Raw genomic sequence first — 20,091 nt, forward strand, 5'->3', positions numbered from 1 at the left:
GGCTGCAACGCCCCGGAAGGGGATAGGGAAGCGTGGGTTAGTGAAAGACCCAGAACCACTGTGTCCTAGCGGCAAGGACCAGGGGTTGAAGGCTCAGGCACCCAGTACATATAGAGGTATGACTGGAGGAAGTCTGGAGAAAGGGGAGAAAGACCTGAAAAGGCCAGGCGAGGGGACGGTGGTGCTCATGTCGGAGTCAGAATCTGACTGCTCCGGGATGGACACTGCAGTCTCCTTCTCTGATGGAGGATTCGTCGCTGGTGATAGGCGGCGTAAAAAGAGAAGTGCCCCGGAGGCGGATAGCAGTGGCGAGTCGTGTGCTAGCTCTGTTATTGCTCCAAAGAGCACTGCTAAGCGAGGCAGAGGCAGACCGCCCACCACTGGGCACTACGTCGGTCTCGCAAAGGCCAAGGAGGCTCTGGTCAGCGCCCAACGAGCTGAACTGGATTTGCTGGATGAGACAGAGGTCCTTCAATCGACCAGAGAGCTCGCAACTGTGCCCGCGGACTCTCTCGAGAAAAGGGTGGAGAGCGGCGTCAAAGTTATCTTGGAGGTCGCTCGAAGATCAAAGAATCTTAAGGGCACGTTCGTCAGTGCCCTTAAGAAAGCTGCCACGCAGATCGAGCAAGCCGTGGCAGCATTGTCAGAGAGGACCTGTGACGAGGAGGTGAAGGTTCTGCGCTCCGAAAACGCAGAGCTACGCAGAAGGGTGGAAAGTCTCGGCGAGGAGATGTTCAAGCTCCGTGAGGACCTTGGACGTCTCTCCGCGGAGCGTTCACGCTCCGTTACGTGCGTTCCGCAACCGGAGGAAGGGAGTATGGCGGATCAGCGGTCAGCCATATTGAGTGATATCGATCACATGATCGATATCAAGCTGGCCAGGCTGGAAAGCCGCCTGCTCCCACCGTCGGCGTTCCGTCCGCCCCTGCAAGCGGACCTGAACAAGCTTGCTCCGCAGGCAAGTGGAGCCAAAGCCCCAACTGCCAATGCAGTCAAAGCCTCAACTGCCAAGGCAGCCAAAGCTCCGACTGCAAAGGCAGCCAAAAAGGCAGCGAACACGGCTGACCCTCCCACCCCAACGCCCACACGCGGCAAAGCGACCCCTTCACAGGGAACGCAGCCACCAGTGGAGACGTGGAGCGAGGTGGTGCGGAAGGGCAAGAAGGGCAAGAAGGCGCGCAAATCCGAAGCCGCACCCACAGCCCAGACTACTCCCAGCCAGCCTCCGGCGAGCCATGTAGGCACTACAAGGCCGCGCGGAAAGGCAAGGCCGAGTGAGGTGAGAGGCAATGGGAAGGCTAAGGCTCTCTTGCGCCCTCCAAGATTCGCGGCGGTTACCCTGACCTTACGGCCAGAAGCAAGTGAGGAGGGCATGACATATGCCAAAGTCCTCACAAAGGCGAGACTAGAGGTGGATCTCAAACAGCTTGGCATCGAGGGTCTCCACTTCAGAAAGGCTGCCACAGGAGCTCGGGTCCTTGAAATCCCCGGAAAGGAGAGTGGGGACAAGGCCGAGCTCCTCGCAGCGAAGCTGCGAGAGGTCCTCCCGGAGACGGTAAGGGTGGCTCGCCCTATGAGATGCGCTGATGTGCTCATCTCGGGGTTGGATGACTCTGCCTCAGCGGAGAGTATCACGGCTGCAGTGGTAGAGGCCGGGAAATGCTCTGCTGAGCACGTCAGAGTCGGGCCTATAAGAGTCGGGGTATTTGGCGTGGGCAGCGCGCTCGTAGAGTGCCCTGTTGAAGCGGCCAAGATGCTGGTGGACAGTGGACGACTCCTAGTCGGATGGAGCGCAGCCCGAGTGCGAGCACTGGGGCCTAGGCCAATGAAGTGTTATAGATGCTTCGAAATTGGGCATACTGGGCTCCAGTGCCAATCTCCAGTAGACCGCAGCCGGAACTGCTTCCGATGCGGACAGGAGGGACACATGTCGTCGACATGTACCGGCGACCTCCACTGCCCCATTTGCAGGGCTGCAGGGAAACCTGCAAACCATGCAACTGGGGGTCGGAAGTGCGCTCGGCCGAAGCGTGGCAAGAAAGGGACTGCCAGGACCCCAGCCCCTAGCCAAATCTCGAGGGAGCCGCCACAGGAGGCGATGGCGACCGGTTAGTAATGGCAGGACACCGCTACTTACTTGCCAACGTCAACCACTGCACTGGTGCGCAGGACTTGGTCATGCAAACCATGTTGCAGAGGTCCATCGACGTATTGGTCATCACGGAGCCATACTACGTGTCTCCCCAGCCCAACTGGGCTGGTGACCCGCGGAACTCCGTGACGATCACTGTGGCGACCGGTCCGGGCTCCTTGCCCCTATCTGTCCGGGATAGAGAAGTCGGATTTGTCTCCGCCTATTGGGGCGACAATCTGATCTTCGGGGCTTACTTCTCTCCCAATGCTCCTTTGGCTGAGTACCAGTTGTTCCTGGATCGCCTGGGAACCGCTGTCAGGAGATCGACTCAGTCCAAAGTGATTGTACTTGGTGACTTCAATGCCCATAGTACAGCATGGGGATCCCCGGAGACAGATGACCGCGGTGAGGCGGTAGAGGAGTGGGCGGCATTGTGCGGTCTTGTGCTGCTCAATTGTGGCTCAACCGATACGTGGGTGCGACGGCAGAGCGGGTCCATAGTGGACTTAACGTTCGCTAGCCCTGCCCTAGCATCGCGCGTGTCGAACTGGCGGGTTCTGGATGATGTGGAGACACTCTCGGACCACCGCTACGTTACGTTCGAGGTCTCCACCTCATCCGGGGATAACATCTCCCGGCGGGAAGACAGACCATCGGTTTTCCCGAGGTGGTCACTCGTGCGCCTCAACGAGGAGCTGCTGGAGGAGGCTGCGATTGTCCAGGCATGGACCATGCAGCCCGTAGATCCGGCAGAGGTACACGAGGGAGCCCTCAAATTCAGAGAGGCCCTGACACGGATGTGTGACGCGGCTATGCCTCGAGCCAAGAGGCGGCCCCCAAGGCGAGCGGTATACTGGTGGACTCAAGATATAGCTGATCTGCGCGAAGCTTGCGTTGCGGCGCGTCGAGAGTTCACCAGATACCGAAGACTGCAGAGTCGCAGCGAAGAAAGGGAGGACCTGCTGCATAACATCTACAGCCAGTCCAAAAAGTCCCTTCAACTGGCCATCAGCAGGTCCAAAACCCTCTCCAGGCAGGAGATGCTGGAGGATCTTAACAGGGATCCGTGGGGACGTCCGTACCGTGCGGCGAGATGCAAATTTCGCCCACAGGCGCCCCCGATCACGGAAACCCTGCAGCCTCAACTGTTGGAGGATGTAGTGACGGGTCTGTTCCCGGACAGCTCCGATCACACCCCACCAACCATGGCGGATTCCCTAGAGGAAGAGGCCGAAGAGATCCCTCCACTGAGGTCGCTGGAGGTTCGCGCTGCCGCGATGAGGTTACGGGCCAAAAACACCGCGCCCGGACCTGATGGAGTCCCGGGTCGGGTTCTGGCATTGTCGTTAGACAAGTTGGGGGCTCACCTAGCCGAGCTTCTCGACGCCTGTTTGGCGACGAGCCAGTTCCCGACGTGTTGGAAGGAGGGTCGGTTAGTCCTTCTCAAGAAGGATGGGCGCCCTGCGGAGTCACCTTCTGCATACCGCCCCATAGTGCTATTGGATGATACGGGAAAGCTCTTCGAGCGTATCATTGCCTCCCGTATCACCCAGCACCTAACCAACACTGGCCCTAACCTGTCGGACAACCAGTTCGGATTCCGAGTGAGCCGATCGACGATCGACGCGATCACACGCGTCAAGGCTCTCTCGGAAGAAGCGGTCGACTCTGGCGGCGTGTTGTTGGCGGTGTCTCTGGACATCGCCAACGCTTTTAATTCGCTGCCATTTGGGAGTATTCTGGAGGCGATCCGATTCCACCGGCTTCCCCAATACCTACGGAGGCTGATTGCAGTCTACCTGCACAACAGAGTGGTATTGTATACAGGACAGGATGGCTCTCTACATCGACGGGCTGTCGGATGCGGTGTTCCACAGGGGTCGGTCCTAGGTCCACTTCTGTGGAACATCGGGTTTGACTGGACCCTGCGGGGTGATCTTCCCCCAGGCCTTAGCGTTGTCTGCTATGCAGACGACACCTTGGTCACGGCACGAGGGGAAAATTATGAGGAGGCGGCTGCGCTAGCTTCAGCTGGCGTCCAACAAGTGGTGGAACGGATCGAGTCGTTGGGCCTAAAGGTGGCCCTCAACAAAACTGAGGCTCTGTGCTTTCACGGTCCTCGGAGGGGGCCACCCGCAGGTGCCAGCATCGTGATTGGCGGTTGCCGGGTCGAGGTAAAGTCTCAGATGAAATATCTGGGGCTTTACCTTGATCCGAAGTGGAACTTCCGAGAGCATTTTCGGAGATTAGCTCCTAAACTAATCAGTGCCGCATCTGCTCTCGGAAGGTTACTGCCGAACTTGGGAGGCCCGAGCGTCACCTGCCGTCGCCTGTACACGGGCGTAGTTCGGTCCATGGCGCTCTATGGTGCACCGGTGTGGGTCGGGGCTCTGACTGGCCCGAACAAGACCATGCTGTTTCGTGCGCAGCGGGTCATGGCAGTCAGAGTCGCCCGAGGATACCGCACAATTTCACACGAGGCGGCCTGTGTCCTCGCGGGCACACCTCCGTGGGACCTAGACGCCGAAGTTCTTGCGGAGGTCTACGAGAGATGCGCGGTGGCTAAAGCGCAGGGAGATGGTCCAGATCCCGAAGACCTGGCCCGTTGGAGGAAGCGCGCTCAACGCAATCTGCTGCGAAGGTGGAGGCAGCGATTGGAAGAGCCGTGCGCTGGCTTGCGGACCGTGGCGGCTGTTCGCCCAGTCCTGAAGGAGTGGGTGAACCGACGCCACGGCTCGCTCACCTTTAGGCTGGTGCAGATCCTGTCGGGGCATGGCAGCTTCGGCAGGTATCTGTGCCACATAGCCGGCAGGGAGCCGTTGGCAGTGTGTCACCACTGCGCTTGCAGTGACGACACCGCTGACCATACACTGGGGGTCTGTCCAGCATGGGCGCAACAGCGAGCGGTGCTCGCCTCAGTGGTTGGGAACGACCTCTCGCTGCCAGCCGTGGTCAACGCCATGGTTGGCAGCAAGAGAGCGTGGGAGGCGATGGTCTCCTTCTGTGAGGACGTGGTGGCACAGAAGGAGGCTGCCGAACGGACCCGAGAGGACGACCCCCTCTCGGATCCTATCCGACGAAGGCGTACTGGGCGGAGAAGGGGGGTATTTGCTCGCCAACTCTTGCCTAGTTAGCCAAGCCCTCGGGCGACGGAAGCGGGGAAATTCCGTCGCCCGATTCCATCTAGGGCTCGTGGAGGATGTGATCTGCCGTGTGTTCCCGGCAGATCACATAACATCGGAGATCAGGATGGACTGCTCCTCCCATCCTGTATTCAGGGAGTGTCCGAATCGGACAGCGCCGACGGGTGCACGGAAGAGTGTGCCAACGTCCCCGGACACCCGCCAATCGGCGAAGGAAGTGGAACACCGAGGAGAGGTTAGGTTAGGTTAGGTTAGGTTTTTTTTTTTTTTTTTTTTTTTTTTTTTTTTTTTTTTTTTTTTTTCTCATGCCCCTGCCGCACAGGATAGGCAGGGTCCTTATATATACTACATACATTTCTTACTTATTACTATTTCCAAAGTCTGCCCGCAATAGGGCCCTACGCTCTGCACACATTCATTCCGAGCCTCTATTAACATTCCAGTTCTATCATTTATCCCTCTCGTACTTTTATTCATCATCTTTCATTCTTTGCATACCTACGGCCCTATTCTTCTTCTTATTTTCTAGGAGTCGTACTCGTTGGGGTTTTCTTTATTTAAAAAAAGTAGACAGCGTCTTTTTATTGTTAATTTTACCAACACAGTTTACATTCCAACAAAATCTTAACTCTAACAATTTGTGTCGTATACTACTCTTAGGTCTAATTGCTTATATCTACTGTAATTCTTACGACTATCATTGGTATATCTATACATATACAATGTAATCATATTTTACTTTAACTATTTCGATTATTTACATGTCTGACAATTTTTACAATATAATCTACAAATATGTCCCGATATTTTTTACAACTTAATAATATCTCTAGGTTCCCGACTTCTATTTTGATTCCGGTACGCTGTTCTACATTAAAACGGTCTTGGCCGTGAACAGGACAGTCTATCAGTAAGTGGGAAACATTTTCAGCTACGCTAGGGTCGCAGGCGCACGCTGGGTTGTCCTTGCATTTGAAACGAGTCAAATACTCGGAGAACCCACCGTGCCCCGTTAGAGCCTGGGTCAACTCCTTGGTGATACTCAGCTTGCGTACCGTCCTGTACGCCTCAACCGCACTCGGGAAGAACAGCTTGGTGGTGGACGCTGTGTGCCCCGTGCTGTATCTCCGGTTCCATTCGTCAAGCGTATCCATACGGATAAAGCGTTTGACGAATGATACCGGGTACATATCGTAGTCCGGCTTGCGTTTCGACTTTAGGGCAGCCTCCTTTGCGAGCGAGTCGGCTCTCTCGTTACCCTCCAACCCCGCGTGAGCTTTAATCCAGAACAAGGAGACGCTCTTGTTCTGGATGCTACTGCGGTAAATGGCGTCTCTAGATTCCACGGCAAGAGGGTGGAGGGCTTCGGGGTTCACGACTGTGAGGAGGGCTGCCATAGAGTCGCTATATATGGCACAGCTGGTCTCTCTACGTTTCAGGGCCTCCCGAGTGGCTTCGCAGAGAGCGAGAAGCTCGGCCTGGTAGACGGTGCAATAGGATGGCAGAGCAAGCTTTCGGGTTTTCGTCTCCGCCGCACCACTCCAAATGGATAGTGCGGCTCCGACCTTTCCCTCAATCTTGCTGCCATCCGTGAAGATGCGGACTTCGAAGTCGCAATTTTCGCGATAGTGTTCCTCGTCCACCAGGTGACGCAGCTCTATCGCTCTCCGTTCTGCCGGGTGCGGCATCTGGAGTGCCGATGCAACACGCTCGATCTCCCCACCCGCCAGCGCTGGATGGCATACTCCCCTTCGGGCCTCATAGAGCGAGGCGGCCTCCTGTATACGCAAGTCCAAGGGGAGTATCCCAGCCAGCACCAGTGCCGAGTTCAGGGATACCGTGCGATATGCTCGACACATCTTCTGGGCGAAGCTTCGCTGAACGCTGTTCAGCTTAGACCTCACTCCCAGTTTGTTGGACGCCGGCGCCCATGCGCCTGCGGCGTACAAGACGATAGGCTCTACCACCGCGGTGTATATGCTGCGCATCACTTCCGGATGGAGACCCCAACTCACCCTTGCGGCCCTAGCTAACTGTTTGTACACATTTACGGCTTTGGAGCAGACGTTGGCGACGTGTGTGTTAAAGGTAAGTTTATTGTCGATGGTGAGACCTAGCAGTTTGATTTGCTTTGACATGCCGATGTCGACCCCGCCCATGGTCAGACGTGGGGTGTCATGCTTCAGCTTCCGCGTCACCAGCATTGCGCTGGTCTTCTGCGGTGCAAATCTGAGCTTGTTCATGACCCCCCACGCCCGAACATACTCGAGGGCGGCATTGGCCTGTCCTTCGATCTCCCGTGCTGTGCAGCCGTCAAACGTCAGTACAACGTCATCGGCGAAGGCCTGACAGTAATACCCTCTCATTTCTAGCCCTTTTAGAAGCGGGTCTAGCAGCAGATTCCAGAGTATGGGACCACCAATTGACCCCTGGACACATCCCTTTTCAGTTTTAGTCTTGTACTCCGTGCCCCCGTACCTTACACTCACCGTTCTCTCACTCAAATAACTTTCAAGGACCTTTCTCAAGTTTGCTGGACACCTTTCCTCAGCCAGTCGTACTTTAATCTTCGGCCACCATGCGCTATCGAAGGCTCCCTCTATGTCCAAAGACACGAGGGTTATGATCTTTTTCTCCTCGAGCTTGGATCGTATGTGCTTTATTAGCGTATAGAGGGAGTCTTCTGTGCTCTTCTGGGGCATAAAGCCGTACTGGCGAGTACTCATCCTCGGAAGTAGATGAAACTTGAGTCGGGCCACGATCATCTTTTCATAGATTTTCCCCAAAACAGGCAAAAGCCCAATCGGCCTATAAGATTTGGGGGAATCGTACCTTTCTTTCCCGGGTTTGCGGAGCACAATGACTGTCGCATCCTTCCATGATCGCGGGAAGTACCGATGTGTCAGGCATTTATTCAATAAACACAGCACTGTATCTGGGTCATAATCAATCAGGTGGCCCCATATATCCGCTGTTAGCCCGTCGGAACCTGGCGCTTTTTTGGGGTTGAAGGAACCCGCAGCTCTATTTAATTCGTTAATTGTGAACGGAGGGTCGCAAGCACCATCTTGATCCCCTTCATTCAACTTCTCTGCCCTGTCCCTTGTCAACCTATGCTCCTCAGTATCTTCCTCTATGTTATCTCTGGGGTAGAAAGTTTCGGCCAAATATTTGGCGGAGTTCTCTGCATCCAGGACCTTATCCCCTTTGACCATTGGCACTTCTTCCTCCCTTATTGCCGTCCTTCCCATCACCCTGTAGATGCCTTCCCACATCCCTTCCCTGTCTTGTTTTCCACAGAACTCTTTCCAGCTGTCGACCTGTGCTTTGACTACTTCAATCTCATACTTTTCTTTGTGTTTCAGGTACTCCTCAACAACCTTCGGTCTCCTGATCGGCGCTGCACATCGGATTCTCCTCTTCTTGGTAGCGACTTCCCTTTTCAGGTTGGCTAGTTCTTCGGACCACCACGGCAAGGTAAGTTTTTCTGCATTTTTCTTCTTCGGTATTGTGTGTGTGCCTGCTTCTATTGTAGCTGCTGTTAGTTTTGCTGTCATGATGTCTATTTCCTCAGTGGTTCTAATTTTCTCTATTTCAGCTATTGTTACATCTTGTTCAAGCATAATTTGGCCCAGCTTCGCACGAAATTGGCCCCAATTAGCTTTTTTGGTGTTGAATATCCTTGTTGTTCTTTTGACACACACACCCTTAGACTTTTGCAGGTTGATGTAAAACTCCATGCCGTTGTGGTCCGACCCCGTCAGATCTTCCACCACTCTCCAACCGTCTGTGACCGCCAACATGTCCGCCGTGCAGGCCGTGATGTCAACGCTGCTGGTGTAGCGCCTTTCCCCTCTGATTACGTCGAAGGTTGGAGTTTCCCCTGTGTTGAGTATCTGCAGTCCAAGCTGGTCGAGAGCTCCCAACACTTCGTCACCTCTATCGTTTGTTTCCTTACTCCCCCACCAGATACTCCAAGCGTTGGCGTCTCCCCCCAGAATGAGCCTCTTAGGTCCCGTCTTGTTTTCCACCTTTCTGAGGACATTCAGGTATGGCCCTAGTGGCTGGTCTGGCTCGAAGTAGAACGAGACTAGCGTGAGTTTCCAGGCACTGGTTTGGATCCCCACCACGACGATGTTTTCCGTGGTGAGTTCTGGGTACTGTACCACGTTAAGGTCCGGGTCAAAGATGGCTATTGCCGCCTTAACAGTCCCGCTTCCTGGCCTAGTGCTCTGGAAAACTCTAACGCCTCTAAACCCGTTCATCTTCGTTGCTCCGCCCACGTAGGGTTCCTGAATTAGCGCTGCGGCTGCTTTGCGCTTTCTGGCCTCAATCATAAGCTCCTGGGTCGCCAACTTCTTCCTCTGGAGATTTGCTTGGAGTATCTTGTACGGAGTATTCTTTGGAACCACCTTAGCAATACGCTACTGATGCCCGTGCCAGTCTGTCCCATTTCGCTCTGACTGGACATTCATTGCTGAAGGCGTTGTGGGCCGTGTTTTCAAATTCTGCTTTGCAGCAATTTCTGCATTCCGGCGCTGCTCCAGCCATGCGCTGAGGACAGTCTGCCCTGAGGTGTGGTCCCGTACAGTGACTGCATAGGTCTGATGGTTCTTTACAGAACCGTCGGCTGTGCCCATACCCAAGGCAGCGCGTGCACTGCACAAGCGGAGATTGGTCCTCAACATTTACTGTCTGCAGATCTATTCGTACTCTACCTTTTTGTAGCGCTCGGTTCCAAATCGTGGGGGAGGTGGTGACGATCACGTTGTTAGTGTTCGGGTTTCGCGCGTACCTGCGGAACTTGACAGTGACTCTGCCTTCCTCCTCGTCGAGGCCCTGAAAAATATCCCGGTTCTGTCTCCTTAGCGCCCCCAGCAGTTCCTCGTCTGAGTGGCTGCGGAGGACGCCTCGGAGCACCAGTAGCGGGTCTTTATTTTTCACCTCCTCGACGCTGAGGCGCTGTCCTGCTTTTTCGATTCGGTCTTTGACTCTCCTTCTCTCCTCTTTAGTCCGACATCCCAATATGACTTTCCGATCCTTCGCTTTCCTTACTCTCTCTATTTCTATGTCTCCTTCTTTAGCATTTACAGCCTTTCTCACCCTGTCCATCACTTCGTCTCCCGTCTCTTCTTTATCTTCGGAGGTAATAACTACCGAGTGCAGCGCAGTCCGCTCTGAAGTCGCTCTTCTCGGTGGTCTCGCTGCTACGCTCGCGTAGGAGCCTCTCTCTATTTCATTCCTCCTTGTATCCTCTATTATCATTTTCAGCTCTTCCATCTTTCTGCTATTTTCTTGGAGGAGTCGCGTCTGGTCTGCAATTTTTTCCAGTATCTTATTCCCTGCCTCCCTGTCCATTCCCTTGGTCCCCGCTTGGTCAGGTTTCCCCTTATCATTTTCATCCCCAGATTTTTCCTTCTCCGACTCTACCCTTCCCCACGTTACCGTCTTATCAGCCTCCGCCTCTTTGTAGCATCTATAAAGATTGTCCAGGGCGGCGATGATACCAGTCTTGAGCTCCGTCTTCATGTTTCGTGACTCGCTTAGGTACGTTTTCCCCTTGGTCACCCATGTTCTGGCTTTTGCCGCCCTAGTCACCGGTGTAGATGGTAGCACCGGTGAGGCGTTTGATTTCCCTGCCAGTGCACTCTGCGAGGAAGCCTTCCTGCATGTGGTATATTTGGAGGGGATCACGTCCGTTGGCTTTGGCTGCGAGGGGGGTGTGACCTGTGTCAGATTTACAATTTCCCCAGCTTCCCAGGCGTCAATGCTCAGTCTTACATTGGGCTTCTCAGGAGCCTTCGGGGATGCGGGCTTTGTCATATCCTTTTTTGCGGGTGTTCTAAAGCCGAAACTCATTTTTGTCAGGGGCACGCGTCTATGTCAAAAGTATAATATATTGTCTCTAAAACTAGAGACAGTTATGTAAATAAAAATTGTATAAGTTAAAATAAAATATAAATGTAAATATTTGATTATTAGAGTAAGTTTTATTTAATAATAAGTCTATGTTTTAATTTTCTATCCTTTGTTTCAGATACTTCGCTGCACAGCAACGGGTCAATCCTACAGTTCTAGATATGCTGTCAGATGGGTGAGTAAGCGTCTACGCCGGTCAAATCAACTGCAGGTAAGTGTTTATTGTTCGTGTGTGTGTGTGTGTGTGTGTATAGGTGTATGTGGGAGAGAGTGTGTACGTGTATGTGTGTGTGCAAGAGAGAGTGTTCGTTTGTGTGTGTATATATTTGTGTATGTGTGTACGTGTACCTGTATGTGGAGTCGCCAACGAATTCCAGTGATTGTCAAATACCGTAGATTATAAGTATATACACATAGACATAGGCAAAGTAAGTAATGCAAAATAACACCAAAATAAAACAAAATTAAAACAAGAACAATACAAAAGTAAAAGTTTTATTTGTTAGGTCTCTACGTAGAGTCCGGCTACTCTCGATCTCTGGGGCCACTTCTAGCAATCTAATATTGGCCAAAACTTCGAAAAAACCAGGTTGTGTTTGGGCTATTTAGTGAGGTAGAGCCAAAAATCTACTTACGCTCTATGTAGAGGCCCAATTCATACGTCAAGAGACAGGTCTTCCCAGGCCCCACCATCCAGAAAAAACCGCATCCAGATTGGATCTATATGTCCAGAGTTATGCAGGTTTGAATTTTTCCAAGATGGCGGCGCTTATGTCAAATCCGACACTTGAAGCACCGTAACTCCGCCGTTATTGCTCGGAGACCACTAGTGCTTTAGCTTATCTGCCTCAGCGCGACCCCCCCTACACGATGGAGCGGTTTTCAGGCCTGAAAAATTTCAGGCGACCGATCTGTCTGAAAACCGTCTGAGTCGACAGTCCAGGCCAGGGGAATGTTTGCTAAAGAAACCCCAGCAAAATCGGGCAGAATGGGGTCGAGCTACAGCAGTCCAAAAATCTTTGACATCTGTCAAACCCGTTGTTTAGCAGGGTCTAGCTCTGAAACTATTGGAGCTACTAGGCCCAAGTTTGGGTTTACCAGAATCGGCCGGACCTCCTCTACACGCCGGAGTAGTTTTCAGGCCTGAAATTTTTCAGGCGACCGATTCGCCTGAAAACTGCCCAGGCCGATAGTTCAGGCCAGGGGACAGATGGCAGAAGAAATCCCAGCAAAATCGGGCGGAATGGAGCCGAGCCAGAGCGGCCCAAACTTTTCTGACAGCTGTCAAACTCGATGTTTGGCAGCGTCTAGCTCCGCAACTATCAGAGTTACAGAGCTGGAGTTTGGGCTGCTCTGTATCAGCGCGACCTGAACTTTTCGCTGAAACCACTTTCAGGGCCAAAAATTTTCAGGACGCCGATCGTCCTGAAAATCGGTGGGCGAGTGGGAGTGATGCTCCTAAGCCTAGGGAAGAAAACCCCAGTCTCCTAGGCCCCGTACTTTCCGAGCTATGAAGCGTCAAAGTCGGTTTGACAGCTGGCACAGCTGTCAAAGTCAGACTTTGGGGGCGAATTGCTCAGCTTCTATTGCTCCTAGAAGCACGGGGTTTTGGATGCTGGGTTTGGCTTGATGTTCTCTGCCTCCTGAAAGTGGTTTCAGCTGAAAAATTTTTCAGGCGTCCGATTTGCCTGAAAGTCACCAATCGTGCAGAGGAGATCCCGCCACACAGTCCAGAGAAAATCCCGCACCTCTGAGTTGAATATCCTCGGAGATACAGCCAATTTAAAATTTCAAGATGGCCGCCAAAATTAAAAATTTCGCGAAGTTTCGCGAGTTTAAGGCCTAGAGGGCTGAAATTTGGGTTAAGGGTTATCGAAACTATGATTTGAAGCTATTAGAACTCAAAAATTTGGGCTATTTCAAGCGTTTCAGGAGGTACAGCAAAATTTCCTGAAAACGCTGTATCTTCGAGGATATGCACCCGGGGGACAAGTGTGAGGTGTCAAAATATTCGTATTAACACAAGGAAACTTAATATCTAGCACACATTTATAATTAATGAAAAATAAACGACTTATTCTGAAAAAACTGAAAATTCAGTTTTCAGGCTGCGGCTCCGAAGGTACTTGGTCAAAAATTATGAAAATAAATACACACGCTAAGTAAATTAGCGCGCAAGCAACAGTCAAATAAAAAGTTTAATTTATGCAGTAATTTAGGAGCTACAGCTGTCAAAAGTTTAAAATTGAAATATTAATAAGTCCGCTGAATTCAGCTGAAAAATTCTGAAACCTTTGCACGAATTTTTGATGCTCCGCGCCGCTTCTTCCGGGGTTTGTGCCAGCTCGCTGTCGCCACTGGATCACGTGACACGTGGCCACGCGGTTTCAGTTTTGCTGCTGCAGCTCCCTCAGGATAAACGGGAGATGTCGGGATGAGGTGTCAAAAAATCGGGCTCGACGAGACGCAACCTTTGTCGTGTCGCGTGTCAGGGGGACGCAAGTGGTTCCGGAGTTATTGCCACAAAACCGGGTAGTAAGGATGAGATCTAACCTTAAAATCCTTTCCTCCCTTTATAAGGGGGTTGAAAACTGTAATCCGGTTATTTTGGCACTGATCACTCAACAGAACTCGCTTTTACGCACACACTGACACTTCATTCACTGAAATCGCACAACTTTTACTATTTTTGAGCGATTTTTAATTGTGGAGCACTAGAAAAAGCGTGGTGCTCTCGTCAAAGGTCGGAATGAGACTGGGTTAGGTTAGGTTAGGTTAGGTTAGGTTAGGTTAGGTTAGGTTAGGTTAGGTTAGGTTAGGTTAGGTTAGGTTAGGTTAGGTTAGGTTAGGTTAGGTTAGGTTAGGTTAGGTTAGGGTAGGTTAGGTTAGGTTAGGTTAGGTTAGGTTAGGTTAGGTTAGGTTAGGTTAGGTTAGGTTAGGTTAGGTTAGGTTAGGTTAGGTTAGGTTAGGTTAGGTTAGGTTAGGTTAGGTTAGGTTAGGTTAGGTTAGGTTAGGTTAGGTTAGGTTAGGTTAGGTTAGGTTAGGTTAGGTTAGGTTAGGTTAGGTTAGGTTAGGTTAGGTTAGGTTAGGTTAGGTTAGGTTAGGTTAGGTTAGGTTAGGTTAGGTTAGGTTAGGTTAGGTTAGGTTAGGTTAGGTTAGGTTAGGTTAGGTTAGGTTAGGTTAGGTTAGGTTAGGTTAGGTTAGGTTAGGTTAGGTTAGGTTAGGTTAGGTTAGGTTAGGTTAGGTTAGGTTAGGTTAGGTTAGGTTAGGTTAGGTTAGGTTAGGTTAGGTTAGGTTAGGTTAGGTTAGGTTAGGTTAGGTTAGGTTAGGTTAGGTTAGGTTAGGTTAGGTTAGGTTAGGTTAGGTTAGGTTAGGTTAGGTTAGGTTAGGTTAGGTTAGGTTAGGTTAGGTTAGGTTAGGTTAGGTTAGGTTAGGTTAGGTTAGGTTAGGTTAGGTTAGGTTAGGTTAGGTTAGGTTAGGTTAGGTTAGGTTAGGTTAGGTTAGGTTAGGTTAGGTTAGGTTAGGTTAGGTTAGGTTAGGTTAGGTTAGGTTAGGTTAGGTTAGGTTAGGTTAGGTTAGGTTAGGTTAGGTTAGGTTAGGTTAGGTTAGGTTAGGTTAGGTTAGGTTAGGTTAGGTTAGGTTAGGTTAGGTTAGGTTAGGTTAGGTTAGGTTAGGTTAGGTTAGGTTAGGTTAGGTTAGGTTAGGTTAGGTTAGGTTAGGTTAGGTTAGGTTAGGTTAGGTTAGGTTAGGTTAGGTTAGGTTAGGTTAGGTTAGGTTAGGTTAGGTTAGGTTAGGTTAGGTTAGGTTAGGTTAGGTTAGGTTAGGTTAGGTTAGGTTAGGTTAGGTTAGGTTAGGTTAGGTTAGGTTAGGTTAGGTTAGGTTAGGTTAGGTTAGGTTAGGTTAGGTTAGGTTAGGTTAGGTTAGGTTAGGTTAGGTTAGGTTAGGTTAGGTTAGGTTAGGTTAGGTTAGGTTAGGTTAGGTTAGGTTAGGTTAGGTTAGGTTAGGTTAGGTTAGGTTAGGTTAGGTTAGGTTAGGTTAGGTTAGGTTAGGTTAGGTTAGGTTAGGTTAGGTTAGGTTAGGTTAGGTTAGGTTAGGTTAGGTTAGGTTAGGTTAGGTTAGGTTAGGTTAGGTTAGGTTAGGTTAGGTTAGGTTAGGTTAGGTTAGGTTAGGTTAGGTTAGGTTAGGTTAGGTTAGGTTAGGTTAGGTTAGGTTAGGTTAGGTTAGGTTAGGTTAGGTTAGGTTAGGTTAGGTTAGGTTAGGTTAGGTTAGGTTAGGTTAGGTTAGGTTAGGTTAGGTTAGGTTAGGTTAGGTTAGGTTAGGTTAGGTTAGGTTAGGTTAGGTTAGGTTAGGTTAGGTTAGGTTAGGTTAGGTTAGGTTAGGTTAGGTTAGGTTAGGTTAGGTTAGGTTAGGTTAGGTTAGGTTAGGCTAGGTTAGGTTAGGTTCCCCCCCAATGGATTCTCGCCTTGTCGTGGCGGGGGGGCTCAGTAGCTGCATCGGCGGGTGCCGCTTTAGCCCAATGATGCAGTGAAGCTAAGAGGAATCCAGCGCGGCGGTGGCAAAGTCCATCGCTGCGCAACCCGTAACCCCTTAGCGCTTTGTGGTGGGGCGCCAAAGGGGTCGGGGGCCGCCTCCACATTGAGTGGAGGGGGCCGCGAGGAGACAACCTCTGTAAAAAAACCGCCAGGAGGGGGCGTTTCGCCTGCGCGCGGCGGTCGTTCGTATTGCACGGCGGCCGTCGGGCCACCCGCAACCCTCGGTATTCCGAGGCGTGGGGGCCGCTCCCACGCAAGTGGGGGGGGCCGCGAGGAGACAACCTCTTTAAAAAATCCAACTGGTGGAGGAGGCGTTCAGCGCCGTGGTGACGGGTTCGGCGGCCATGAATACATGCCCGTCGGACAGGCTTCGGCCACCGTCGCCAAACTTGTTATCCTGGTTAGGTGTCGTGGACATGTCTCGCGGCCTACCAGGACCAAGGGGCTTGCCTTGGTCGGCCGGCCCAAGAGGAGCCAACCTCAATAAAAAACCCCCAAAGTCCCGGCGTTGAGGTGCCTTCGGGCCTTCGCGCGGCGTCGGGGCGCCGGAAGGTGGCGGAGGGGGTATTCTCCGCCAGCTAGCGACCAACCCTGGGGCACCTCCCGCACCCCAGCGGTATTAGGGTTATCCGGGTACAGGGGGCACTGCCCGGATGGACCACCCTTTCCCCCATACTCGTGGGTTTAAAAATGGAACATTCAAAAAATAATATAGCCGAAGTTTCGGAGCTGAGAGGAGGAGGCAGAGAGGGAGAAAAGGGAGAAGTTGAAGGAGAAAAGAAAAAGCGTGCTCCGGCACAGACGTTTTGCGGCCGTAAAGCGGGCACTAAGTCCGCGGGGCACCCTGCGATGCAACTGGGAACCACCACCCCGGAAGCGTTGCAGGGCCCTGGCCTAGGCGCTTGCGCCAGCCGTCTCCGGAAGGGGACAGAGGAGAAGGGAGTTGACTCCGGAGAGCCGATCCTTAGCGGCAAGGATCGGCTACTCGAAGTCGAGAAGGGGCGCCGACTGAGCGTAGTGTTGACCCGCTGCGACTCGCCAGTCACCGCAAAGCCCGCTAGCCGGGAGGAGGAGTCTATGGACTCGGACGACGACTCCTCCTGTGCTAGCATGGTAACAGTGGGGTCAGAGTTGTCGGTCGGAAAACGGTTCCTGAAAAGGAACCGATCAGACCTTGACATGGAGGACGACTCGGGAGACTCGGCTGGGTCGCCCCTTGAAAGGGAGGCTCTTAGGTCAAAGAGAGGGAGAGGACGCCCGCCCTCTACCGGGAAGTATGTGGGCCTGGCCGCAGCCAGGGCCGCATACAACCGGGAGCTCGCGGAGAGCCTCCGGCTCGTGGCCGAAGCGGAAGTCGTGGATGTGGCTCGAGGAGTGAGGGAGGCTAGGGCCTCTCTACAGCCCAGCCTCCAACCAGCGACTCAGGAGGAGGAAGAGCAGCAGACGTCCGCTGCCTTAACTAATGTTGTGAGGACCTCGCTGGAGACCATTACGATGGTCGCCACCAGGTCCTCTCAACTTAAGGGGACGTACGTTCGGGCCCTGAAGGACGCCGTAAAAGGCATCCAGGACGCAATGTCCCAGATCAGGGCCCGAACAATGTCGGATGAAGTTACGCGGCTGGAAGCCGCGAACTCCCAGTTGAGGAAGGAGGTCGCTGACCTGCGCCGCGACCTCCAGGAGTTGCGGCAGCGACCAGCTCAGCATCCAGAGCCAGGTCTCCGGCAACTGTTGGAGGAGGTCTCTCGGGCGAATGTCGAAGCGTTCGGCACCATGCTGAACGCTAGACTGGCCGGCATTGAGGACCGCCTCCTGCCGGAACCCCGTCGACGGCCGCCACTTGCAGCAGACGCCAAAGCTGCCAGGGCAAACCCTGCTCCCAAAGAGCCAGCGGGGGCCCCGGTAGCTCCCACAAGAGGCAGTGCCCGCCCCATGGCAGGACCAGGCGCAAAGCCAAAGCCCGCCACAGAGGCTCCCACGACCAGCCAGGCCTCTTCTGCTCCCCCTTCTTCGGGAAAGAAGGGGAAAAGCAAGAAGAAAAGCCTGGCTGCACAGGAGGCAGCAGAGGCACGGCATCAGCCTGCCTCCACACCGGAGGAGCTGCCCTGGACGGCAGTCGTCGGCCGAAAGGCCAAAGCCAAGGCCAAGGCGGCTAAAGTGGCGAAGGAGCCGCAAAAGGCCCAGCCCTCGGCGCGCGCGAAAGTGAGGCTCCGCGCGCCGAAAACTGCAGCGGTGACGCTCACCCTGGCGCCAGGGGCAGAGGAGAGGGGTGTGACGTACGCGTCCATCCTCTCCGACGCCAAGCAGCGTGTCCGTCTTGCGGACCTCAAGATCGACAGCTTGAGGTTCCGCAGGACTGCAACCGGGGCACGCATGCTGGAGGTTGGGGGTGAGGCCTCAGCCGAGAAGGCGGACTCCTTAGCTAACAAGCTAAAGGAGGTCCTGAGCCCTGAGGCGGTCCGGATCGCCAGGCCTGTGAAGCGGGCGGAAATCCGCATCACGGGGCTGGACGATTCGGCTGACGCCTTCGAAGTGGCGGAGGCGATCGCTAAGGAGGGAGGGTGCCCCTCCGAAGCAATTAAGTGCGGCAGGATGGTGGTTGGTCCGCGAGGAGACGGCTCCCTCTGGGTGAGCTGCCCCGTCACCGCTGCCAAAAAGGTGGCCGGCTCCGGCCGGGTCCAAGTCGGATGGACCTCGGCAAGAGCGAGGCTCCTCAGCCCAAGACCCATGAGGTGCTTCCGCTGCCTGGAGCCGGGCCACATGGGAGTCAAGTGCACCTGTGAGTTCGACCGCAGCCGACTGTGCTTCCGCTGCGGACAATCGAACCACAGGGCACGGGATTGTGACGCCGAGCCTCACTGCCCAGTATGTGAGGCTGCGGGCAAGCCGGCGTCACACTCGATCGGGGGGACTGGCTGTGTTTCTGCGGCAAACAAGCCAAAGAACCAGGCCCCGGAGAAGAAGAGCGCCCCGAAGAAGGGGAAGCGCAAGGCCAAGAAGGCCAAGGCCAAGAGGGCCGGGGTGGAGCGGATGGATACCGTTCAATGAATGGATCCAGCTCCACCCTGACGGGGACCTGTGGATGGTGGTCGGGGGACCGCCATCCACAACATAGGTCCCGTGCTGTAGGGCTCCCCAAGTGTTCCGGGCAGCCCTCGGCGGAGGGGGAGGCGCTTGTTGCGCCCCCATAGGCGCTGGGCCCAAGAGGGCATCCGCCGGCGGGGACGCGGTTGTGTGCAATTGCGTTCCCGCATCCCCGCCACATGGCGGCGAGGAGGAACACCGTTGGGTTTTAGTGGGTATACCGGGTTTCCCGGGGAGTCCCACATAACCACGTCGTCCCCCCGGGCGGCGTGGTATGCGTAACGCATTTCCCAACGATAAAAAAAAAAAAAAAAAAAAAAAAAAAAAAAAAAAAAAAAAAAAAAAAAAAAAAAAAGGTTAGGTTAGGTTAGGTTAGGTTAGGTTAGGTTAGGTTAGGTTAGGTTAGGTTAGGTTAGGTTAGGTTAGGTTAGGTTAGGTTAGGTTAGGTTAGGTTAGGTTAGGTTAGGTTAGGTTAGGTTAGGTTAGGTTAGGTTAGGTTAGGTTAGGTTAGGTTAGGTTAGGTTAGGTTAGGTTAGGTTAGGTTAGGTTAGGTTAGGTTAGGTTAGGTTAGGTTAGGTTAGGTTAGGTTAGGTTAGGTTAGGTTAGGTTAGGTTAGGTTAGGTTAGGTTAGGTTAGGTTAGGTTAGGTTAGGTTAGGTTAGGTTAGGTTAGGTTAGGTTAGGTTAGGTTAGGTTAGGTTAGGTTAGGTTAGGTTAGGTTAGGTTAGGTTAGGTTAGGTTAGGTTAGGTTAGGTTAGGTTAGGTTAGGTTAGGTTAGGTTAGGTTAGGTTAGGTTAGGTTAGGTTAGGTTAGGTTAGGTTAGGTTAGGTTAGGTTAGGTTAGGTTAGGTTAGGTTAGGTTAGGTTAGGTTAGGTTAGGTTAGGTTAGGTTAGGTTAGGTTAGGTTAGGTTAGGTTAGGTTAGGTTAGGTTAGGTTAGGTTAGGTTAGGTTAGGTTAGGTTAGGTTAGGTTAGGTTAGGTTAGGTTAGGTTAGGTTAGGTTAGGTTAGGTTAGGTTAGGTTAGGTTAGGTTAGGTTAGGTTAGGTTAGGTTAGGTTAGGTTAGGTTAGGTTAGGTTAGGTTAGGTTAGGTTAGGTTAGGTTAGGTTAGGTTAGGTTAGGTTAGGTTAGGTTAGGTTAGGTTAGGTTAGGTTAGGTTAGGTTAGGTTAGGTTAGGTTAGGTTAGGTTAGGTTAGGTTAGGTTAGGTTAGGTTAGGTTAGGTTAGGTTAGGTTAGGTTAGGTTAGGTTAGGTTAGGTTAGGTTAGGTTAGGTTAGGTTAGGTT

The 20,091-nt window shown here is 52.7% G+C and overlaps 1 protein-coding gene across 1 annotated transcript; it reads left to right on the plus strand.

The window, feature by feature from the left end:
- Positions 1–2,115: 2,115 nt before the first annotated feature.
- Positions 2,116–18,776, plus strand: LOC126373496 (uncharacterized). Its single transcript, XM_050019648.1, has 8 exons — positions 2,116–5,263; positions 6,209–6,398; positions 6,617–6,758; positions 6,924–7,186; positions 8,643–8,754; positions 9,042–9,221; positions 11,315–11,371; positions 16,530–18,776. Exons 1-8 carry the CDS (start codon positions 2,116–2,118, stop codon positions 18,774–18,776), a joined length of 6,339 nt encoding a protein of 2,112 aa, XP_049875605.1.
- The last annotated feature ends 1,315 nt before the right edge of the window (positions 18,777–20,091 follow it).

Source organism: Pectinophora gossypiella, chromosome 15 (assembly GCF_024362695.1).
Source record: "Pectinophora gossypiella chromosome 15, ilPecGoss1.1, whole genome shotgun sequence".
Lineage (NCBI taxonomy): Eukaryota > Metazoa > Arthropoda > Insecta > Lepidoptera > Gelechiidae > Pectinophora > Pectinophora gossypiella.